General features: G+C 54.6%; 1 protein-coding gene across 1 annotated transcript in view; it reads right to left on the reverse strand.

Annotated features, from left to right (window-relative positions):
• Positions 1-6,321: 6,321 nt before the first annotated feature.
• Positions 6,322-24,917, reverse strand: part of PRRX2 (paired related homeobox 2) — a 42,550-nt gene continuing 23,954 nt past the window's right edge. Inside the window, exons 2-4 of the mRNA XM_059142743.1 lie at positions 8,241-8,428; positions 7,422-7,600; positions 6,322-6,771 (exon numbers count right to left, since the gene is read on the reverse strand). Coding sequence (XP_058998726.1) covers positions 6,636-6,771; positions 7,422-7,600; positions 8,241-8,428 — 503 coding nt within the window. The 3' untranslated portion in view covers positions 6,322-6,635. The remainder of the gene's footprint in view (positions 6,772-7,421; positions 7,601-8,240; positions 8,429-24,917) is intronic.

Genomic DNA, 24,917 nt, shown 5'->3' on the forward strand with positions numbered 1-24,917 from the left:
GGATTTTCCTTAATGTCACCTCTGCCCTTCCTCCCGGGGCTCTCGATGGTCAATAATGCAAATTTTAACAGCTCGCTGGTATTCCATCATCCTGGATAACCTCATCATTTATTTAACCTGCCCTTACTGTTGGAGAAATTAATTTTCCAGGCTGCGTCAGCATGAGCAATGCCTTCACGGGCATCTTTGAGCAGAAATCTCTGTGCACGTCCATTTCTCAAAGGTCCATTTCTGGGAGGAGAATTACTGAGTGAAGGGCATATGTTTAAGGTTTGTGGTATATGTTGTCCTCCAAAAAAGATGGTTCCAGTTTGGAGGGGACTTTAAAAAGAGTTTTGTCAAGTTTTAGGACCCATGTTGGGAAATTTACAAGTATATATACAAAGACCAGAGACCACCCACAATCCCACGTCCTGAGAAAATCACTGTTCATGTTATGGTTGGTTACTTTCCAGATTTTTAAACAATGCATATTATGTATTTGCATATGATAGGTAATTGGCATAATGTATTCAGGAATCTGTGCATATTAGATACATAATATGCATTTAAATGCACATAACACTTATATGTATTTAATATGCATAGATAAAATATACACTATGTATCAGTGTGTGTGCATGTATTTATCTCCAAAAGAGATTGTGGTCATGTGTCTCATCTCTGCTCCTTGGAATGCCTGCCGCGTGGCCATCCCAGGGACAAAAGGTCGCCCTTCTTGGTATCTGTGCCTGCCAAGAAGATTCTGAGTAACTTCACTTTTTAAAGTGTGAATTATGAAAACAAGAGGAGTTTTCTTCCTATTTCCAAATATAAAATTATAACATTGAATTATTCTCTTTCAAGCTACACACAACTCCCCCAGACATGCAGAGCTATCTGCTGACTATCTAGAATTTGGCTTCGTTTTTTTAAAAAGTTGACACAATATTGTAACCCTTTTTGGAATGCATGTTCAAGGCCACAGGGGAAGAGCCTGAGGAAGGAGCGTGGCAGGGAAAAAGGACTGTCTGGCGGGATTATCTGGAGAGTCTGGGGCAGGGGTTAAGAGGAGATTGAGGCTAGACAGGGAGAGCCTGGCCAGATGGTGGAGCCTCAAACACCTGGCCTGGGTGATGGAATGTTGCCGAGAGAGAGCCCTCGGGAGCCACAGGAGGCTTTAGACGGTGGCGGCGGGAGGCAAGATCAAGGCTGGGTTTTAGGGCAAGAAATCTGCCGGCTTGTGCAGAATGCCTGGAAGGAGGTAAGAAGAGAGGATCTCCCTGTGGCTTGGAAAATAATTTGAGCAAAGGCTTTGTGTCTCCTCTGTAGTGGGTCTGGGGTTGTCGGGTACATCATGGGCAGAGGAAGGCCAAGCTCAAGGTGGACAGCCAAGCTCCTTCTCCACCTGTAGTCTTTCCTATGACGTGTAACAAGCTGCCACAAATGTAACAGCTTAAAACAACACCCACTTGTGATCTTACAGTGTCTATAGGCCAGGAGTCAGGGCCCAGCCTGACTGGGTTCTCTGTTCAGGGTCTCACCAAGCTGCAGTCAAAGAGGCCTTTGGGCTGAGGCCGTATCTGGAGCTCAGTGTCCTGTCGAGTTCATTCAGATTGGGCATAGCCTGTACCGAAAGTCGGTTGTAAGACTGACGTCCTCTGCTGCTGGGGGCCGCCCCTCCACAGGCAGTCCGCCACAGGGCTGTTGGGCAATAAGGCCAGCAGACAGGAGAGCATCTCTGTGCTCTGAATCCCTTCTTTTGGGGAAGACCCAACTCTCCTTTAAAGGGCTCACCTGCTTAGGTCAGGCCCACCCAGGATAATCAATCTCTCTTTCAATCAAGTCAAGTCATCTGATTAGGGACTTTAATTAAATCGGCTAACTTCTTTCATTTTTGGTGAAAGGCAAGTCGGAGTTTGCACCCACACGCCCACAAGGGACTATCCTGGGGTGAGAATCACGGAGCCATTTTAGGATGCTGTCTAGCCCTTCACCTCTCCTCTGAGGACTCCTTCTGATCTCCATATGCCCCCCACGACCCCCCATATCTCAAGCTCAGTCCTTCTACGGTGTGAACAAAGGGTTAAGAAGCTCTCTAACACTCTTTGCAATATAGACAAGAGTTACTAATGACCACAAAGCTTCTGGACCCCGGGGGACCAAGGGTAGAGTCACAGGCGGGGAAGGACAGCTCTGGAAGGGGGTTACCCCCTCACAGGGGACACAGTGCAGAGCAAGCACATTTTCCATCTTTAAAGAGCTTTTTGTGCAGTTGAGACTAGTGCATTGGTCTGCTCGTTCTGTTTCTCTGTAAGGTTATTAGTCACAGGACAGAGAATACGCAGACAAGCGGATTACAAACCACGATGAAAATTTAGACGACAATATTTATATTTGGGTTTGTGTTCGTCCCAGAATTTTTGCATCGCATGGACGAAATGTGTGCCAAACGGCTCAGTACATCGTGGTTCCCCTCCCCCATGGTGGATTCCTTCTCGAAGTGGGGCTTCGAGATGGAATTACTGGTGGTGACAGCATGTGAACGTTTTCACGACTGTGGGGACATTTTCAGGAAGGCTAGTGCCCCTGTTTATGCTGGGACCCCAGCTGGTGATTTGGGATTTGCTTGTTTGTCTTTGGAGAAAAGACTTGGGGCGGGCACTTGATGGTCACCAGGCTGGGCGTCCAGCAGCGACCGCACAGCGCCCTCCAGGGGTGGGTGACAGAGGTGCAGGGCTGCGCATGCCCTATTGCTCTAGCAAGGAAGGGACAGAGGGAAGAGCCCCGGAACCATGTGTGCGGGGTACCTGGGGCAGAAGACGTGTTCTTGCACCCCAGGACGGGAAGCAGTCTGACTTCCTCCAACACTACTCTGTGCCCCTCCCCCGTAAACACCAAAGTGCCCATTTATAGAAGGGAACTCTGTGCCTACAATCCCATGAGGTGGCTTCGGTTCTCATTACCGGTTGTTAGCACCATTTTTTTTTTTTAAAGGTTTTTAAAATTTTTAATTCATTTAACAGAGAGGGAGAGTACAAGCAGGGAGAGCAGCAGGGAGAAGCAGACTCTCTGCTGAGCCAGGAGCCAGATGTGGGACTCGATCCCAGGATCCCAGAACCACGACCTGAGTGGAAGGCAGCTGCTTAATGCACTGAGCCACCCAGGCATCCCTGTTGTTAGTCCTGTTTTACAGAGGAGGAAATTGAGGCTCACAGAGATGCCTAGCCCAAAGTAAAACTGGTCTCTATCTTCAGGTTCTGGGTTTTGCGAGAGCCCAGACTGCCTTTTTTCTTTCTTTCAATCAAGTTATTGTATTTCAAACAACAACAACAACAACAACAAAACAGAAGTGAAGTTATGCAATGTCCTCTCCCAAGCCTGCCTGGCCAAATGGGCTGAGGGATTCGGAGAGAGAAAGATTCCAAGTTCTCCCAGCAGGGGACGGGGCCTTGGGAATCTTATCCTCATGGAAAATTCTATCCTGGGACGGGGGCCCAGGGGGCTGCCCACACAGCCCTGCAGTTAGGGGGACACTAGCGACAGCCTCCTCCAGGGAGGGCTGCCGCCGTGCCCCCTCCCTCAGGTCCCTGGAGCCGCACGTGTAAACGGTTAAGCTGGTTTGTTTTCTCTACCGTGCTTGGGAGGAAGTGACATTGACATCCTTGTGGTCCCACGGTAGGGCCATTGCCTCCGTGGGAAACAGGCCCCCAGCTTTTTGTGAAGCTGGTGTTCTTGGGACCCACCTCCTAGGCCCCAACTTCCACCCAGTGTGACCCCATCTCTGCTGCGGGCAGCCCCGACCTGGTGATGCTTCATGGCACCCTCTCTTTGGATAGGAAATAAAGAGACCGCCGTGGTTCCATCTGAGCGCTGAGCTCGGGCCAGTAGCTGGGCCGCCTGTCACTTGCTTTCGCTTAAGTGCTCTTGTGGAGGACAGAGGCCTGCCTGGCTGCCAAGAGGGCACTGCTCTGGCCCCTCGTGGGCCAATGGCCTTCTTTGGTGCAGGTTCTTTGGGTGAGGGCAGGAATGGTCATCCCCTCATGAAGGAGGAGGCTGCTTGGGCCATGATGGCCCCCAGCTCTGGTCTGGGTGGAAGGGCAGGCCAGCATCTTCCTGACACCTCTACAAGGCAGGTCCTGCTTCCAGGATCTTCTTCCTCCCGGGCACTTCCGTGTGCCTGAGCCAAATCCTGGCCACCATCTGGCTTCCCTCATCTCCCTCAGCCCATCATCCTGTCCTTAACCCCTGCCCCCGATGTGCTTGGAACACCTTCCAGATCTGGCCACATCTGGTCCGTGCTGCTGCCGCTCCTCTCTGGACAGCTGCCCTGGCCTCTGCAGAGTCCTCCCTGCCTCCACTCTTAGTCCTATGGCCACTTTTCCATACAGAAGCGGGGGGCGGGGGTGTCCCTCCACCAAGCCAATCCCCTCCGTGGCTCCCCACTGCCTGGATGACATCCGGACTTCTAGATCTGGCCACATCACCCCACCTGAGCCAGCTTCTCTCCACCTTCATCCCACACTGGGAGATCCAGCCCTGGGACTGTCCCCACTGGACCCCAACGATAGCTTTTATCTTGCCTCAGGGACTTGACACATGCTGTTCCCTTAGCCAGAAGCACTGTTCTCCCCCACTCTCCTTGTCTGGCCAACCCTTCATCCTTCCAGGATGCCTCTTCCAGGAAGACTGCGCAGATGTCTCAGACCAAGTTTGGGGCTCCCTGTGTTGAGTGTGGCCTCTGCAGCAAGGGACCCCGTGTCAGTTCTCTGCTCTCTCAGGGCCCTGGCACACAGCAAGTATGTCCTATTTGTTCAGTGAATGAACATTAAATGGAGGCCCAGAAATCACCAAGCCAAGGCAGAGGCCAAGCTGAGCAAGACAAGCCCCCTCCCCTTGACACACACTGTCCAGGGCACAGCTGTCTCCCCCTGCTCTGGCTCTCATAGTCTGGTGAACCTGAGCCCTCTGAGACAGCAGAATGCCCCCTCCCCATGCCTTCAGCCAGAGCTCGCGCCTCCCTCACCCTCATGGGTGCCCCACACTCTCCGGACCACAAGAGTTCCGACTGTTCAGCCACGAGAAAGTCACACGGTGAGTGTCCTGGGGCTTGTGTGCACCTTGGAAACGGGCAGAGCTCAATGCGCAAGAACCCAGTATTCACGGTGAAATCCCAGACGAAGTACCGGGGAGAAGGTCTCAGGGTGAATGCGGGAGAATGGGGAGGGGTCCTCCCCTCACTCAGACATATCCTTAGCGTACCTTCTAACACAGACATGGGGATTGTCCCCCACGCAAGGGTTGTTACGAGGCTTTGACCTGTTTGAGGTCACCTAGAAGTTGTAGCCCATGGGGCGGGGGACAGCTGACACCTGGGGCATTTGCTACAGTGTGGGCAGGGCAGACTATGGGAGAAGAGGTCCCTCTGATTGGCTGCATTGGGGTGTGACCACGGTGTCACAACGAGGGCCATCACCAGGAGGGGCTGGTCATCTTTATGCCCTTTGGGGGTCAGGGAGTGCTGTGCTACTTGCTGGGGACTGGTTGAGGTCACTATTGGCAGAAATGACTCTGAACTTCCCCGGAGGATATGCCCCGCAGAAGAGGCTGGAGGGGGCCAGGCAGAAGGGGCTGCCTTCTGGCTACAACCACTCCCTTCACCCTGGTTTCCTGCCAAGTCATGTCATTAGCTGGTGGTATGTGTGTCCTCTGTCACCCTCAGGTATCATCTGCGAAAAGGTGGGTGCACTTGGATAAGGTCTTCCAGTGTCCTTGGCCTGTCCTTCGAAGCTGCATGGGACCTCCACTATGCACCCCTGCTTCCTGGGTCATTTGCCTAGGCCCCAAGAGTGTCCCACACCTTCTGCATGCCCAGAGATAAGAGACTTAATTCCAGCATCTGCCTGCCACCCACAGTTCGGCCAGCCCAGGAATCCATGGTCACCCTCCCTGCCCCCAACCATAGGGCCGAGGGGACACTCTCTGCCCAGACTGGGAAGGTATCTGCCCAGAGTCACACAGCAGGGTTTCTCCCAAATGCCTAGGTGCTCACTGGGGTCCAGGGCAGGCCTCTGTCCTCCTATCCGACTCCCTACCCATGGGGCTCTGCTGGATGTTGGATTCATTCGTGAGAAGGCTCAGACAGGAGGGCATCTGGCTTTGGCATGGTGGCTGGTCTGAGCTGGGCCCAGGGCAGGCCTCATGAGGGCTGCAGGCCAGAGCAGGGCCCCAGAAGGCCATCCACTCAATTGCTTTGCTGACCTTATCTGCCTTCCCTCAAACTTTTTGGGGCTTAAAGTTTTTTTCTTGTTTTTTTTTTTTTTTTTTTTTTAAATTTTTTTTTATTTCTTAAAGAAAAAAGCTTTTCGGTTTTAATACACAAAATAAATGTAGTCCTTGGTGGGCTCCTTCTCCATCTCTGGCCCAATCCCTCCAAAGGTCATGGGCCAAGGTCTCCCACGGCTGTAGATAAAGGGCTCCCAGCATCTCAGCAATCTCAGCAGCCTCTTGGGCCCAGCAGTCTGGACTGGAGAGAGGGGCCAGGAGAGCCCAATCAGCCTGCCCTGGAGACAGCGGACAGGGGAAGGCCACTTTCTTGTCTGCCGTCTTGGCTGCTGTTAGACCAGGGAGGCAGCGGGGTCCTGGGGGGTCGGTCATCAGTTCACCGTGGGCACCTGGCTGTGGTGCAGGCTGAACTCCTTGGCCTTGAGACGGAGGCTGGCGATACTGTTGGCCATGTTGACTCCTTGGGTCGCAGGGCCTGGGCCTCCAGGGCTGTAGGGTGGCACCGTGCTAGGGGGGACAGAAGGCACAAGTACATGTGGCTCTGACCACTTCCGGCTGCCAGGCCTGGACCCCAGCCTGTGGTCCTTCTGCCTTGCCTCCTTCCTTGCCTCTCCTGGGAAGCCTTCCCCCCGGGGCCGGGCATGGCTGGGGTTGTAGGCTCTGGGGAGGAGTCAGAAACAAGCACAGACCCCACCGGACACGGAGCAGCCTCCCTGGGTCCTGCTCACCCTCAGTGCCCCCGTCCCCCCCCCCCCCCCCCCGGCAGGGCCAGGCGCACAGCGGGATGGGGGAGGAGGGAACACACACCTGTTCAGAAGGATGCCTCTGGGTGGGTCTCCCTAGGTAAGGACAGGGCGGGAGAGCTGGCCACCATGGGCATCATAGGGATTCTGACCCCACGGGCCCACCTGCTGGATCTCGCCTCGCACAAGACCAGGGCCCCAGCAGAGCGCCTCACACAAGCACTCGTGTGCACACGTCCTCACAATCATGCGACTCTCGCACACACACCTACACTCATGAGCACACACACTACTCCGCAGACCCGGGCTTCAGCAGCGTCTGGGCACCGATCATAGCTTGTGCCAATCCTGGGAGGGGGCGGGGACTCCTAGGGCTCCGCCCCCTCCTGGCCGGTCGGGGGTTCCTGCTCTCACCTGTAGGGGGACGAGGCTGTCCAGGAAAGATAATCGGGACTCAGGGCGGTGGGCCGGGGAGCCACGGGCTGCTCGATGGCGGCCTCCTGGCTGTAGGACTTGAGCAGGGAGGCGGAGCGGTTGGCCAGCATGGCCCTCTCGTTTCGGCGGAACTTGGCCCGGCGGTTCTGAAACCAGACCTGGGGGGCAGGGGAGGGGGGTTGAACCGCGTGCAGCAGGCGGCAAAGGGGACCCACGTCCTTTTGGATGCAGTGCGTGCCCGCTCTGTCACCAGCTGTGGGCTGGCAGCTTCCCCTGTCTGGGCCTCGGTTTCCTCATCTGTAAAACGGGATTGACTCTACCGCGGAGTACGTGAGCGTGGGACAAAGGGCGAGGGAACGCACGGAGGAACGAGGGCACGAGCACTTCGCTGCTACAAGGTTTTAACTGGAGAGGGGCGTGCTGAGCACTGGGCCCAGAGCTGGCACAGAGCGGCCCTTAACACTTTAACGCGACTTTTTTATTTATCAAAACCTTTCACACCAGGCACTGCTCTAAGTAAGCGCTTGGCAAATCTGTTAACTCCTTTAATTCTCCTAAGAACCCTATAAAAGAGACCCACGTGGTCCTCACTTTCCAGGAAGGCACCTTGAACGCAGAGAGGTTAAGTAACCTGCTCAAGGCCACACCGCTGGTAAGGGGCAGGGCTTGGATTTGAACTTGAGTCCTCCCAGCCTCGGATGGACTCCCCTCCACAGAGAATCCGGAGCCCCGAGGGAGAGGTGGCTGCGTGCTCCCATGGCGGGCTCCCTGTCCCCCCCCAAGGTGCGCACTGCTCACCTGCACACGCGCCTCGCTGAGGTTGACGCGCCGGGCCAGCTCCTCGCGCACGAAGGCGTCGGGGTAGTGCGTGCGCTCGAACACGCGCTCCAGAGCCTGCAGCTGGCTGCTGTTGAACGTGGTGCGGTTCCGCCGCTGCTTCTTCTTCCGCTTGGCGGCGCTCCCGCGCCCGGGGCTGGGACATTCACCTGCGGAGGGGCCAAGGGTCAGCAGGTGGGGGGTGGCCCACCCAGGGGGTCACGACTCGGGTATTAGCTTGGCACTTTGCACTGTGTGCTCTCCTCGCGTCTCCCCCACTGCCGGATGGATGGTCCGGCCCCAGAGCAGGAGCAGATCCCTGGAGTTCACACCTTCCTTTATCCAGACATATTAACTGAGCAGCTACTGTGTGGTAGGGGCTGTGCCGGGTATTGGAAAGAGCTGGAGCAGACAGGGAGGTGGCCCCAGAATAAGAGGCCCAGTGATGTGGGACCAAGGGAACACCAGGGTGCAGGAGGATACTCAGCTCTGGCCAGCTATGGGGAGACAATCAGGGAAGGCTCCTCAGAGGAGGTGGTGCTTGAAATGGGTTTTGATGGATGTACAGGAATTTTTTTTTTTTTTTAAAGATTTTATTTATTTATTTGTAAGAGAGAGAGAGTGAGAGTGAGCACAGGCAGACAGAGTGGAAGGCAGAGTCAGAGGGAGAAGCAGGCTCCCTGCGGAGCAAGGAGCCCGATGCGGGACTCGATCCCAGGATGCTGGGATCATGACCTGAGCCGAAGGCAGCTGCTTAACCAACTGAGCCACCCAGGCGTCCCAATGTACAGGAATTTTCCAATCAGATCAGAGGGAGGGAGAAAAGGCATTAGAGGCAATGCACAAGAGGTGGGAATGACCAGGGGGTGAACAGCCATTATGGCCACATTTCCATTTTATTGAGGGGCGGAACTGGACTTGACTGTTTTTCCACAAGGGCCCAGTTCATTGTCCCCTCCTCCAGGGAGCCCTCCTGACCACCTGAGATCCCCTGCTACACTCAACCCCCCAACACACACACACCACCACCAAACTCAGCACTTCCTTGTGCCTCTGATTTTATTAAAAATGTATATTTTAATAACCAAGTAATGTCACTGCTTGTCACAGTAACAGATTCAGATACCAGAGAAGGGTCAGCAGTAAAACAAAACACTCCCCTCTCCCCAGCTCCACCCCCCATGCTTTATGAGATGACAAATGTACATTTTAAAAAATTTACAAGCATGAGATCATGCTGAACACCCCGGTGCTTCAACTTGCCCGTTCCTCGATAATATTCCAGACACCATTCTGCCTTGGCACAGCAAACATAACCCTCCTTCTGTGGATTGCTCCCCCCACACTCTATCTTCTCTCATGTTCCCTCCTTCCTCCTGGCGGAACTTATTTTTTATTTTTATTTTTTAAGATTTTATTTATTTATCCAAGAGTGGGAGAGGGAGAGAAAGAGAAAGAGAAAAAGAGAGAGAGAGAGATCACTAGCACGGGGGAGAGTCAGAGGGAGAAGCAGACTCCTGGCTGAGCAGGGGCCCCGACTTGGGATTCGATCCGGGGACCCTGGGATCATGAGCTGAGCTGAAGGCAGACGCTTAACCGACTGAGCCACCCAGGCGCCCAGGAGCTTATTTTTTTAAAGCAGCTTTTTTTTCCTTCCAGCAGGGATCCCTCCATGTAGTGCACAGAAATCATTCACACTCCCCAAGCACTGGGCTGGAGGACTGCTATGGTTTATCCCCCTGGAGCCCTATTGACAGGCACCTGGCGCATTTCCAGTCTTTTGCCACTAAAAGAATGCCACGACGAAGAACCACATGCAGACATGATTTTCTATTTTTTGCCAGCGCATGTTTGGGACAGATTCCTAGAAGTGCGATTGCTGGGCCAGTGAGAAAAATGCTAGAGGTGGCCGGAGTCCCCCATAAGGCTTCCCACCAGCGGTGTACGGGAAGGCCTGTTTTGCTCAGTTTGGACCACGGAACATACTGTCAACCTTTTGGAGTTAAGTCCACATCTTGTATTTTTGCTTTCCCAGTTACACGTTCCCTTAACATGCACAATGCTGGGTATTCGCTCTCCCAAGCTTCTAGAACATTCCAGGCCCACGATGAATATCACTCAATCCCTGTTTTCAAAGATGCTCCCACATTAGCAGGATTTATTGACTCTCGAGCAACCAACGGATTGGATTTGAGGATGAAGCTTTCCATGAGACTGGGGGATACTGATTGTGGGAGGCGAAGGTGGTCCTGCACAGGGCAGTGCCTGGGAAAAGGTGACCTGACAGCTGGGTTCGGATGGCTAGTTCTCAGTGGAGGACAATCTTGCCTCTAGGGGACACCTGACAGTGTCTGGAGACATTTCTTTTTTCTTTCTTGGGAGGTGCTACGGGGGTTGAACGGGTAGAGGCTTGGGTCGCTGATACACAGGGCAAGGACACGCCTGCCCACCAAAGAATTATCTCCTTCACCGTGCTCATGGCGCTGGTCTAGCAGGACGTTCAGGACGGTTGCAAACGCAGGAGTCACATGTGGGGGCGCGGGGGGGGGGTGGCCGGGAACACGAGTGGCCCCAAGGGAGCCACCTCGTCCCCTGGCCGGGCTCCAGCCTTCTCTCCTCACCCCTCTCCTCCAAGAAAAGGCGAAGATGGATGAGAATGTCTGGTGCCTGCGAATGTCTCTCTGCCCCACATCCCTGTCCCCTGGAGCGGCAAGAAAGCTAAACCAAAGACAACAAGGGCCCACGAGCTGAAAACCGGGTGGCGATCAATAGCCTGAAAGCAGGACGGAAGTTTCTGGAACACCAGCCATCCCAGACACGATTTCCGCCCCCCTCCAGGCAACGCTGTTTGGGCACACACCCAACGCAGGAGGCATTTCAGCCAAAAAAGGAGACTTTTTCGAGAAGTTTCTGAGCAATTCAAAACGGAGGGTGTTTAAATGAAGACCATTTTGCAGCCTTGGCCCCGCCAATTGGGCGCCGGAAGAAACTCGGCTCTTTCACCAGTTAAACTGTGTGGTTACTTGGAGCCGAAACGCTCATGCGAAGGCATTTAGCGCCGGGCCCCCCGACAACCCCAGCTGGTCTCCTCGTGGGTCTGGGGTCCGCTGTCTCCGGGGTCACATCAAGGCAGCACCAGGGCTGGGACAAGGCTCGGCAAAAGCTGGTTCGGCCCACGAGTGGTGCCAAGCGTCGCCCCTGCTGCCACCCACCGAATCTCTGCCCCCGCCCTAGGAGGTGTTACCCCACTGCACACACGGGGAAACTGAGGCCAAGGCTGTCCCTCTGGGTTGGAATTCCTGCTGGTCAGAAGGCTCCGCCAGCCCCAGCAGTGGGGGGGTCTCCTCCCTCGCCCACCTTGCTCCTAGGGAAGGTGACACAGGGGTCTGTCGCCATCTCAGTCCTGGCTCTAGGAGGCAGGGTCACGGCACCTCACTGGTGTGGGGATGCCCCTGGATCTCCAGCCTGTCCTGGCGGGCGGGGAGGGGCGGGGGAAGACATAAGTATGTCTGTCCATCCGTCCATCGGCACCGCTTTGTTCCAAAGGAAGAGCTCCCCTCTGGGAGCTGGGAGGGACAATGGCTTGCCCGAGGTCCCATGAAGGTCCTACAAGGAGCAGAGTTTAACTCAGTGCAGTGCCCAGAGCAGAGGATTTGCTCCATAAACGGTCACTGTCCTTAGCATTGTTGTTTCTGTGCAAGCGGCTCCATGCCCGAGGTCAAGGGTGTTTCTCCCCAGGCCCTTTGGTCCCAGCTGCAGGCAGAGGCTGAGAAGCCACTGAGGTTGAGGACACCTCAAACAGTATCCTGCAGGCGACCCAGGACTCGAACCCACAGGCTGGCCTCTGCTTCCCAGCGGATGTGCTGGATATTTGTGACCTGAAGCTCCCACGTCCCCTTCTGAGACGCCTATCGAGGCAGGCGTGTGTGTCCCCCAGGGAGGGGGCTCCGCGCGGGGACGTCCAAGCACTTGGAAAAGAAAGAAATACTCACTAAGCCTCCAGCCAGCGATTGCTGGGGCCCCGGCTCTTTCCAAGTCAGGCTGTGCCCCAAATATCCTTTTGTTCAGTAAAAGTCCCACTTTTCTCCGGGGTTCAAAATTAAGCCCAAACCCGCCTGTGTTTACACAGGCTGCCCTGGTGCCATGGCCATTGCCATTACAGGGCTGGATTGGGGGAGAGAGAGAGACACGTCTTCGGAAGGGGGTGGGGGGGAGGCCTGCTATGCTCTCTCTCCCTTAAAACCAAATTACTTCGTCCCCGATTACATTACGATACAAAAAAAAAAAAAAAAAGACTTGTGCACAGTTTTCTGCCATTAAATTATTTCACACGTACCATTTATTTGGCTGAATGCGGGCCAAAGACATTTAAAAACCCTGCTCTCGGCCAACTGATCGAGCGTTCCTGGCTCTTCTCCCCTGCACCCAGGGTTTTTCTTATTCCGTGTAATTTAAGGGTCTAAACAGTCTGGAGGGAATTAACTGCAAATTCTTCCTAAGACAAATAAACCCTGCCTCTTCGTTTCTGCCTTTCTCAAGCTGTTGAGAGACGCTCTCTGTTTGTTTTTGCTTCAAAAAGTCAGTTTGCGCCTGACCCCGGGGCCGAGGCGAGCTCCAACCCAAATAAATAACTTTTATTAATTAGCATTTATTCTGACCAAATAAGCAGCCCCTCTCCCCCCTTCCAATGTGATCTCTGCCAACACGTTCACAAAAATAAACAGCGGGTCCCCAGGACCTTGATGTGGATTTAACAAATTAACACCGGGGCCTTCGTCAGAGGAGCTGGGAGCGGCAGAAATATTTACAGCCAGGGAAGTCTGAGGAAGGAAGTGGAGGTGGAGGGCCCGGAGGGGCCTGCAAAGGCTTTGGCCCCCACTCCCAGGTCTCCTGGAAGAGATGAGGGTTCCTTGGAAGGACCCCTGGTTCTCCTTTGTCGGGCTCCAGCAGAAATGCTGCAAACTGCCCTGAGCTGCCACGGAGCGCCACTAGGAGGCGCTGAGGGTAATCGCGTGCCTCCTTGAGGGAGAAGGGAAAGGCCAGACTGCCCAGTGGTTAAGGAGGAAGGACCCCCATCCCCCCACCCCCACCCCCGCTACCCCGCTACCCCCACCCCCGCCCGCGCCCCCGGCCCCAGGCATCTAACTGAAAAATGGGAACAGCAAGGAACTCCTCATTAACCCTACACGGGGGCTCTTGGCCTGATTTTACAGATAAGGAAACTGAGGCTCCCAGGGTTAAGGAACATGCCAAAGCCGTATCTGACTAAGAAAGGCCAGTGCTAGGGCGCCTGGGTGGCTCAGTGGGTGAAAGCCTCTGCCTTCGGCTCAGGTCATGATCTCAGGGTCCTGGGATCGAGCCCCGCATCGGGCTCTCTGCTCAGCAGGGAGCCTGCTTCCTCCTCTCTCTCTCTGCCCACTTATGATATCTGTCTAATAATAAATAAAACTTAAAAAAAAAAAAAAAAAGGCCGGTGCTGGGATTTGAACCTGCAGGTGGGCACAGAGTCCAGGCTCCTAGCCCCGCTTGGTGTGGGGCAGCCGTTCCTCCTGTAGGGGCATTTCTGAGGGTCTCTCCAGGGACTTAGGGTCGATGATACACCCAGGAGGAGGGGGCCTGAAGTCCGCAGAGGTGTTTCCGGAGCTGGGTGGGGTGTGCGTGCTGGAGCTCCCCGGCACACAAGCCAGGGCCTGGAGTAGCATGCAGGAGGGAAAGGCGTGCAGCCTGTGAGCTCTTCCAGGGCAGGGCCAGGGTCAGGCACGGCCCTGAGTCAGGCCAGCAACGTTAGAAGGAAGAAAGGAAGGAGTGACAGGAGGAAGGAGGAGAGGCATGTCCCTGGAGCCCTTCCCGAGGCGGCCAGCCCCACTCCAGCCAGGCTCCCAAGCGAGGGATGCAAGAGGTGGTTTCATGTCCAGCCAAGCTGGCCTTGGTCCCGGGCACTGAGCGACCAGGCCTAAGGCACCAAGGAGGGGCTCAGGTCCTCTGGGGAGATCACACAGGCAGACTTCCGAGCATCACCTCCCTGGAGGCCCCGCACAGTCTCAAGAGGGGAAGCCAGGGCTGTCTCTGATCTAGAGAGAAGACAGGGAGAAGTCCAGAGAGGGGCCAGGACCTGCCCAGGGGCACACAGCAAAGAAAGCCCACCCTCCTGGCCCGTTCTTTTTTGGATACATCCCTGGTAGCCAGTTGCCAGAGAAGGGAAAGAGGAGGTAGCCCCAGCCCCCAGCCCAGCCCTGGACATGGTGAACACAACAGAAGGTTGGAGCCTTTCTCTAGAGGGCCTTTCTGGCTCTACCCACCGGATGGGCCCAGTCCTCGGGAGGGCTCGGGGCTGCCGTCCTGGGTGTGCGGCCTCTTTAAGGTCGGTACTCACACTGGACATACACACCTCTCACTTGTGGACCCCTGTGCAAACCGCTCCTGGGCTCGCGGCCCCTCCTCTCTCCTTCCCTGACTCACCTCATGTCTCAGCAGAATGTCACCTCCTTCAGGAAGCCATCCCAGACCCCCTGTTGTAGCTGTGTCACACTGTAAATGTGGGGTCATGGGTGCAACAGGGCCTGGAACTTACTATTTTTTTTTGTCCCTCTGGAACTCATCACAGGGCCTGGCTTAAGGTAAACACTTCACAAATATTTTTGGGGTGTTGAGTAAATGAATGAGTGAATAGTCTGGGACTCTCGTGCCCAGACTCCTCTCCCTGCCCCCAGGCCAGTGACCAGTGACAAGGGGGCCAAAGCAGGCTTTGGCTTACCATGGAGTCTGGAGGAGACTGGGGGAGGCTCCTAAAGATCCCCTAGAAACCTCAGCAGAGTCCTAGAGGTACAGCTGCCATGCATCTAGGTCTCTCTGGGGTCTGGAGCCTGTCCCTTCTATGCAAAAAGGCCACGGTGTGCTGCGTACCCTTCCTGAGGATGACCGGACCCCCTCAGAAAACCCAGTGGAAAGGCCTGGACACCAACGGGATCTGCCTATCCAGACAATGTGAGCTCCTACCCACCTCAAGGCCTTTGCCCAAGCTGTTCCCCCTACTTGGGGCACTGCACCATTTCTGCCTGACACAGGCTTATGTAATTTTTAGTCAGAACTTAAATTCCCTGCCCTGAGAAGTGTTCCCAGCCCCCAGGCCAGGTCAGATCTCCTCCTAATAGGCCCCTGGGCCCTCTCCCTCACCCACACGTCTCTAAGGAGGTCGTTTTTTCTTTTGGGTTATCTACTGTGTGCTTGTCTCTTGCATTTAACTCAGCTCTAGGAAGGCAGGGACTGGGTTTGCCTTGTCACCTCTGTATCCCCAGGACTGGGCAGGAAGTTTGGTTTCAGAAATATTTCTGAATGGGTGACTAGATAAATGAAGGAATGCCTCATTCCAGAAAACAATGCGAGGTCCCAATACCCAAAGCCAGTTTGCCTTCCCCTCCGAAAGGCCAGACATTGGTTACTTAGATGTGACACTCAAAGGATGCACAATTAAAGAAAGCAAGATGACGCGGACTTCATCAAAATTCAAACTATGGTCAACACCATCAAGGAAGTGAAAAGAATCACATGTTCCGTAAGGGGTTTGTATTTAGAAAATCTTAAGAACGCTTAAGCTCAACAATAAAAAGACAAACCATCCAATTAAAACTGAGCAAAGAATCGGGGCATCCCGGGTGGCTCAGTCAGTTAAGCGTCTGACTCTTGATTTGGGCTCAGATCACAATCTCAAGGACGTGGGATCGGGCTCCTCGTTGGGCTCTGCGTTCAGCCCCGGAGTCTGCTCCAGATTCTTTCCCTCTCCCTCTGCCCCTTCCCTAGCTTGTGCACTTTCTCTCTCTCGAACAAGTAAAAAAAAAAAAAAAAAAAAAAAAATGAGCAAAGGACCTGAATAGACATTTTTCCAAATAAATAAATGGCCCACGGGCATGCAAAAAGATGTTCACCGTTAGTCATCAGGAAAATGCAAATAGAAACCACAATGAGACACCACTTCACACCCAAGGGATGGCTCTCATCGAAAGACAGATAACAAGTGTGGGCAAGTGTTTGGAGAAATGGGAACCTTCCTGCACCACTGGTGGGAATGAAAGATGGTGTAGCCACTCGGAAAAAGAATCTGACAGATCTTCGAAATGGTAAACAGAGTGACAATCTGACCTAGCAATTCCACTCATAGGTATATCCCAAGAGGAGTGAGACACACAAAAGCTTGCATACGAATGACCGTTACTCATAACAGCCCAAACTTGGAAAAAACCCAAATGTCCATCAGTTGATGAATGGGTTAGCCAACCGTGGTCTGTTCATACAAGGGAATGCTTTTTGATTGTAAAAAGGAATTAAGTGCTGATTCATGCTACGACACGGACGAACCCTTAAAAACATTACTTATGTTTAAAAATATTATGCTGAGTAGTGGACGAAGCCTGTGCCATCCATGAAAGGCTGCATAATGGATGATTCTAATTTTAAGAAATGTCCGGGGCGCCTGGGTGGCTCCGTCGGTTAAACGTCTGCCTTTGGCTCAGGTCATGAACCCCAGGGGGGGCTGGAATCGAGTCCCAGTTTGGGCTCCCTGCTCGGCGGGGAGCCTGCTTCTCCCTTCCTTCTCCCTCTGCCTGCTGCTCTGCCTACTTGTGATCACTCTCTCTCTCTCTGTCAAATAAATAAATAAAACCTCAAAAAAAAAAATAAAGTAAACCTACAGAGAGAGATCAGTGGTTGCTAAGGCCTGGGGGTGGGGAGGGAAAGGGGATGACTAAGGGGCACAGGGGTTTTGGGGGGGCTGATGGAGAGGCTCTAAAATCCCGGTGATGGTTGCATAATCGAATATATTAAAAATCACTGAAGGGCACACTTCAAATGGTATGTGAATTATATCTCAATAAATTGTTCTGGAAAAAGCGGGGGGAGCAGAGAGAGCCTCTGGAATCGGCAGAGAATGGCAAGGAAAGGAGCCCCCCTGAGTTGGGGTGAGGGGACTCTGGGAGAAGCCTTTGAAAAATGGGGTCATTGGGCCCAATGGGGGGAGCAGAGACAAAGCTACTGGGCAGAGAATATCTGTGTCCTATTCTCAGGCAGAGAAAAGGGCCATGAGGCCAAGGCCAGTTCCAAGGCTCTGGGTTTCTGGAACCTCCCCTCATGCCTCCCCCAAGGCTTCTGGGTTCCAGGGCCTGACTACCTCTGGCTTCAGCAGCCCAAGAGCCCACGTGTTCAAATTTCCAGGCTCCTCTGGCCACATCTGCGTCGGCCAGGCTTCTCCACTCCCCAGACCCCGAAACCACCTCCAGAAAGTGGGGGCACCTGGCTAAAGTGGGGCTCCAGGAGGTACTGGGGCCAGGGAGTCATTCAGGAGGGAAAAGAGCAGCCCTCGGCTCAGAATTGGGTCTGAGAAGGAGGTTAGCCTCTGTCCGTCTGGTTTGAATCTAAGGTTGGTGGCCAAATGCCAAATTTATTGTAAGACCTACGTTTTAATAAGGAGTTGGTATTTGGAGGAAAGCTGCCCTCGTTAACCATTTCCAGGCCAGGGCGAAGTCGCCGCTCGGGGGCCAAGCGTGGGGTTTTGCCTCCCAGTGAAGAGCCCGAGGACCCCTCGAGGCCTGGAGTCAGCACCTGCTGGGAGTCAGGGTGGGCGCTCGTGGCTAGGAAGCGAGATGTTCTCACTCCCCGTAGCTTGGTTCTGCAGCCAACCTGCCGAGGCTCTGGGGTTCAAGCCCATGACTTTTGTCTTCTCAAGGACTCAGACCCGAGGCGACCTTACAGCCCCTGATTTTTGCAGATTGGGAAAGAGGCACGGGGTTGGGGGTGGGCACTGACCCGGCCAAGGGCTCCCAGCAAGGCGGTGGGACCCCGAGTTCTACCCAGGAAGTCCCACCCTGACAATACACGCTTGCCTCCTCTCTGCTCCCTCTGGGCCGGGGTTGGGGTTGGGGTTGGGGTGGGGGACTTAGGAGCTGAGCCCTGACCCAGCAATTGGGCATGCCTGGGGGCAGTGGGGGACAGGCAACCAGCAGCCCACTCAGAGAGCAAATGACTGCCTCCCCCTCCCCCTCGGGTCCTCAGTTCCACCATCTGTACAAGGGGCGACAACAGTGACTATTCCTCCCCGTCAGAGTGACCCAGAGAGGACAGAACCGTCCGGGGCTTTCCTGAGAACGAGCTAAGCACGGTGGGGCTCTACCCAGACAACCGTTCTCCGGACTAGTGTTCTTCCCAGCCCAAACCCCGGTCCTGGCTCACTGGTCCTTCCCCTCTTTCGCCGGTGAACCGCTTGTGGAATCTGAGGAATTCTGTGGGCTCTTCCCCCAGAAAAACACAGGTGCACACACAATTTCACGTGAAACTCGGGGTGATTCATAGACTCGCTGAATCCTGTCCACGGACCCCGCCCTGCACAGTCAGCTTCATGGAAAGTCAGGTTTCTTCGGCTCCAGAAGAACCTGTCCCTCTGGGGGTCTCCAGGGGCCCCATGCCCACAGCCAGCAGCCAAGGCTGAGGCCAAGGCTATGGGCCCCTCCTCAGGGGCTCACGGAACCCTGGCTTTGGGACCACACTGCGCTCCATGACAGCCTGACCTTTAAAGTGTCGCTGGAGGGTTTTTATGTCCCGCTTGTGAGTTCCAGTCACGCTGGAAAATGTGTTTGAGGCTCGGCTCCGAGGAGCTCCCAGGGCCTTCTGGAGTGGTCAAGCTGTCTCCTCACCACAGCTGGGCCTGTGGGTGAGGACAGAGGACTCCTCTCTGGTCTTTTCCTTACCTTTCTTCTCTCTCTCTCTCTTTTTTTTTTTTTTTTTTCCCTATTTGGCTTCCATTTACTCAGCTTTATTACATGCCTGGCACTGGGTTAGAAGGTCCTGCCTTCTGAAATGGGGAAGGCACCGTCGTCATTAAGCCTTGTTCTCAGTGGGGGACAGTGGGGGACAGTGAGGTTCAGAGAGGTGAAGTAACTGACCCAGGTCACACAGCCAGGCTGTCTGTCCCCAAAGCCACCGTTGGTCTCTGGAGGAAAGCGGCTCTGGTTAACCATTTCTAGACGGGGTTGAAGTTGCTAAGGGCCCAGGTGGCTTTTCTCTCCTGCTGTAGAGCCCCGAGGGCCTCCTGGATTCTGACTGGAACAAAGCTGATCCCTCTGCCCACACTCGCTCCCCCTCACGGGCCCTGGTGCCCTCCAGGCTGACGATCCCCTGCCATGTGTCAGCCTGTCTGTACCCCAGCACCCACCGGTCCCACCAGCAGTGGGCACACTCAGAACCCGGGCCCAGAGCCATCTGCAACAACACTAGCATGTTCCTGCTCACACCAACCCTGACTCTAGAAAGTTCTCTGCTATGGTGAGCCGTAACCCATCTCCCTGTGGGTCCCCCCACCCCATTGTCTGGGGGCTCTTCTCCAGAAGGGCTGCTGACATTGGAAGGCAGTTCTTCCGATGCCTCTTTTACGCATGACTCTGGGAACCCGCCGGTCCCTCTCATCTCCCCTGGGGTCCCTGGTGGTGGGACCAGCACCAGATCTTCCTAATTTCTCACAGGAGTGTCCACTGGCAGTTTGCCTCAGAACTTCTGGGAAGCTTGTTAAAAATGGACATTCCCATGGGGCACCTGGGTGGCTCAGTGCATTAAGCCTCTGCCTTCGGCTCAGGTCATGATCTCAGGCTCCGGGGATCGAGCCCCACATTGGGCTCTTTGCTCAGCAGGGAGCCTGCTTTCCTCTCTGCCTGCTGCTCTGCCTACTTGTGATCTCTCTGTCAAATAAATAAATAAAAATCTTAAAAAAAAAAAAAAAAAGGACATTCCCAGGGTCGTCGGGGTTTCTGGGCGGCTCCGTCGGTTAAACATCTGCCTTCAGCTCAGGGTCCTGGGATCGAGCCCTGAGTCAGTTTCCCTGCTCAGTGGGGAGTCTGCTTGTCCCTCTCCCTCTGCCCCTACCCCCTGCTCAAATAAATAAATAAAATCTTTAAAAAGAAAGGAAGGAAGGAAGGAAGGACGGACAGACATTCTCATCCCATCCCGTGGGATTCCAATCCAGGAGTGAGCTTCAGGACAGCAAAGCAGGAATGACACCGCTGGACAGGAAAAATACCGATTCCTGCTTTAGCTCTGCCCTGTTCCACGTGGTAGAGGCTACTCTAAATTTGCACTGATTCGAAGGGTGACCTATAAATCCCATTCCTCGGTCCGCCTAGCCACATTTCAAGGGTTTAGTAGCCACACGTGGCTAGTGGCTCCTACACAGGACAGCACAGACAGGGATTAGTCACCATTACAGAAAGTCATATCAGATGGAGCTGCTCTAGATTTCCGGGTTTTCTTCTCTCTCTCTTTTTTAAAGAAAGGTTTTATTTATTTATTTGACACAGAGTTAGAAGACAAGCAGAGGGAGCCATAAGCAGAGGGAGAGGGAGAAGCAGGCTCCCCATTGAGCGGGACTCAATCCCCAGGACCTGAGCTGAAGGCAGCCATTTAACTGGCTGAGCAGCCCAGGCATCCATTCGTCTCCTTTTTTTAATGGAGAGGGAACAACCACAATAAGGACCAGCATTAAAGGACATCTGAGAAGAGAAAAATCATCCCTCAATCCTGCCATGTCGACATATCTGTTTAATTTTTATTTTGTGGACTTTTTAGCCCATGTCCACACCTATCCAGCTTGCTCGTGAGTCCACTTAGAGTGTGCATGAAAATAATTTTATTTTTTTGGATGGGACATTGATGTAAAGGGCAGGATTTTAAGATCAGACATACCTGGGGACTGCATGTATGGTTGGACAGGTTGTGCACTGCACAACTCCAAGAGCACCATCCCCACAGATTGTACTGTAGCTGGTGCCCCCTCTAGTTATGCAGTGAGCAACCCTTTAGACTATACCTGCTTTCCGGAAATAGCTGCATTTAATTTCTGGCTTCACGTTGCACCAGCTACATGAGCCCCGTGGACAAGCAGCTTCACCTCTCTGAGTCTGGTTTCCTCAACTATAAATGGGGACAGCAGTACCTAAAGTGCTTAGGCAATGCCTGGCATCTAGGAAGCACTTGAGTCACTTTGCTATTATGCTGGTGACTATTACGACCTTACGATTTTTTAAAAGATTGTATTTATTTTATTTGATACTGAGATGGAGTGAGAATACAAGCAGGGCGGGGGGTGGGGCAGAGGGAGAAGCAGGCTCCCCGTTGAGCAGGGAGACTGATGTGGGGCTCCATCCCAGGACTCCAGGATCAGCACCTGAGCCGAAGGCAGACAGTTCACCGAATGAGCCACCCAGGCGTCCCTCTACCTCACATTTTCATGGGGGCAGATTCAGTGAGATAGAACAGGTAAAGTGCCCTTTGCTGGCAGTGGCACAGCCCAGGGCTGAGCTTGATCTCCTCCCACAGGATCCATCCATCTGTGTCTCACGTCACCTAGTGGGGACACCAAAACCGCTTAGCTCTTCATTCCCCTCTTGTGGGACATTTAGGTTCTTTACAGTTTTTCTCTGTTGTAAATGATGTGGAAATGGCTCATCTCTTTGTCCTTCCCCTGGATTTCCAAACCCCGCCTACTTCAGGGGAAGTTCTCACAGCCGGAGCCTCTTCTCTGTCAGGACCTTCTAGCTCTTTCTGGCCACCTAGTCAGCCAGAACAGGCTCCCCACACAACTGGGAAGGCCAATTCTCTCAGCACACTGGCTAAGAGCCAGACTTTGGAATCAGCCTGCCTTGGTTCAATTCCCAGCTTCACTGCTGTGTGACCCCGAGTAAGTTACAACCTTTCTGTGCTTCAGTTTCCCATCTAGCAAATAGAGAAAATAATATATCCCTCACAGAGCTGGGGTGAGGACTAAGTGAGTTAATGTATATAAAATTCTTTTTTTTTTAAAGATTTTATTTATTTATTTGACAGACAGAAGTCACAAGTAGGTGGAGAGGCAGGCAGAGAGAGAGAGGAGGAAGCAGGCTCCCCGCTGAGCAGAGAGCCCGATGTGGGGCTCGATCCCAGAACCCTGGGATCATGACCTGAGCCGAAGGCAGAGGCTTTAACCCACTGACCCACCCAGGCGCCCCATGTATAAAATTCTTAAAACAGTGCCTGCGGCCTCGTTAAGTGCTATATCATGTTAGCCATTAGTGTGTTTATTTGGAGTCAGGTGGGTCTAGGTTTGAGTCCCAGACTTGCATGTAGTATCTGTGCAACCTTTTGGCAAGTTGCTTAACCTCTCTGAACCTCTCTAAACCTCATGTTTGTATCTGTGGCATGGAGACTTTGGTTACTGAGAGGCACACTCTCAATAGTTGTAAGAAACCTTTTCCCCAGAACCAGTGCACACACATGCTCACCGCACCCCCCCAGAACAGGGGCTGCCGTGAAGCTGTCCCAGGAGTCTGTCCTTCATGGATGCTTCCAGAGAAGCTGGGCTGGATCCAGCAGGAAGCCCAGCCAGTCACTGACTGAACTTGTCTCTTTAGTCTCAGCACCTGGCACACAGTAGGTGCTCAATAAATACTGAAAGAAAAAATATATGACCAGCTGAAGGCATGAGTGCATGAATGTATGAATGGAATTTGGGTCCGAGGGGAGGTAATCCCAATTCTGTGCCCACCCAAATACGTGGAAGACTTTTATGCACTACAGATTGGGATACGTATTACAAGATTCCCCACTTTCCTGACCCTACTATATCTGTAGAAACTTAATTTATTTATGTTTCCCTAAATTTAGGGGCGGAGCATGATTCAGAGAAATCCCTTTTCCAAAGGGAAAGGCTTCCACCTAGCTTTGCCCGCACTCAAGGTCAAAGGAACAGGAGCATCATTCTTAGGGGAGGTGGGTAGTGGGGGGGCTGCAGCCACGTTTATCTGCCCTGGACTGGAGGGGCAGGCAGCTGGTTATCCCGATGTCCTCTCCAATGGGGTGCAGCATCCTCCCTTCCTAAAATCTGGGGACCACTTTGTTCCTTGAGCCTCCAAATGCAAAGGAGATTTGATCCAGAGCCCAAAGTTTGACGTCCGGAGTCCAACAGCCTGGGTTGGCATCCCACCTCCCAGCTGTGACCTTGAGCTCATCTGGGCCCCGGTTCCTTCATGAGCCATGGGATGTGTTCCAACAGGATGAGGGAGCAGCCCCTGCAGCACTGGCCAATGGCCAGAGCTTTGGCCCTCTAGATGTCACCCCCCCCACACACACACACACGTCATCCAGAGCCCCTGGAGATGGTGCAGTAGTCCCCACCCCACAGACACCTAAAGGGGATCGCCTTTCAGGGTTCATGTGTATGGAGCTGACTCTCCCTTCCCCTACTCAGCATCTCAGCTCCCCACTTCCAGAACAAGGAAGCCCGCAAAGCCAGGAACATCCACTCTTTCCACAGATCTTCAAAGGTTTTCTATGAAGCACTCTTCCCACAAGTCGGGGAAGGATTGCAAACCAAGCAGACCACCCAAAACCCCAAGGCCCTGGGTGAGGCCGCCTCTTCTGCAGCGGGACTGGGCTGACTCAGAGGGACACCGCCACCGTGTTCCGAGCTTCCTCTCTGCTCTCAGTGTGGCCTCGGTCTTCCCACCCCCACCCCCCATCTTCCTCAACCCTGCTGCTGGGAGGGGTCCTCTCCTGCTGGGAGCGTTCGGTGCCAGGGCGCTCCTGGGAGCCTGGAAGCCAGTGCGGTGTGGGTGTGACCCACAGCTCCAGCGGAGGCCGGCGGAGCAGGGGGTAGGGGATGGGAGGGGGGTAAGGAGGTGGTCCGGAAGAGCAGGGCACCCCAAGCTGCCCCAGAGGTGGGGGAGGGGCAAGGGCCTGACTCACAGCCTCGGCTGAAGACCACCCTGTGGTTGACGCAGACTGGGTGCCAAGCTGCTCCGGGTCTCAAAGAAATCTTTGTGTTTACCCGGTGGGTGAAAAAGCCCCCTGGCGAATCCACGCGTTTACAAGTCGCCAACCCTTACATTTCCTTCGCCCCATTTCCTGCTCCCCTCCCCCCTACTCTGGCATTTCTCAGTATGGCCCAAACTCCTCATCTTAGGGGAAGCTCTGACTCAGAACTTTAAAAAATCTTACACACCAACTTAAGAAAACAAACTTGGGGGTGGGGGCGGGAAGAGTCCCCGGTCCTTGCGGAGTGGGGGGTGGGGACTGGGCTTTCCGAGAAGCCATCATTCCCTCCTGGGGATCGGGCCAGCGGGCTGGGCGGACCCCACCCAGGGAAGCCCTGCGTCCCCGGGGGTCGCTTCCCCCCCTCCCCCGGCGGGGCGCGTCGCCGCTCGGCTGCCGGGTGGGGCCCGGGGTCGCCGGTGTGCACCCGCGGGTCGCGGGTCGACCCGAAAGTAAGGCGGGGGGGGTGCCCGGCCCGGCGCGCCAGCCGCCGCCCGCCCCGCCCGGCCATGTGCGCGCCAGCCCGTGCGTGCGAGCGCGCCGCGCCGGTGGCGGCCAGAGCGGCGCCGCGGCACATCTGGTTCCAGGCGAGCCCCTGGCGCCTGCCTCGCCGCAGACCCGCGGCCCAGACACACAGACGTTAATAGATCGGCGCGCCCAGCCCCGCGCGGCCCGCGCCCGCCGCCGCCAAGCTGCTCAGTGGGAGTGCGAGGCGGCCGCCCGCGCGGGAGGGGTGGGCGCGGGGCGCGCGGGGGCCGGGGCGCGGCGCCCGCCCGCCCCCTCCCCTTGTAGCCGCCCCTCCGCGCTCCGGCTCCCACACCTCCCTCCCACCTCCGCCCC

The sequence above is a fragment of the Mustela lutreola genome, chromosome 12 (genome assembly GCF_030435805.1).
Source record: "Mustela lutreola isolate mMusLut2 chromosome 12, mMusLut2.pri, whole genome shotgun sequence".
Taxonomy (NCBI): Eukaryota; Metazoa; Chordata; class Mammalia; order Carnivora; family Mustelidae; genus Mustela; species Mustela lutreola.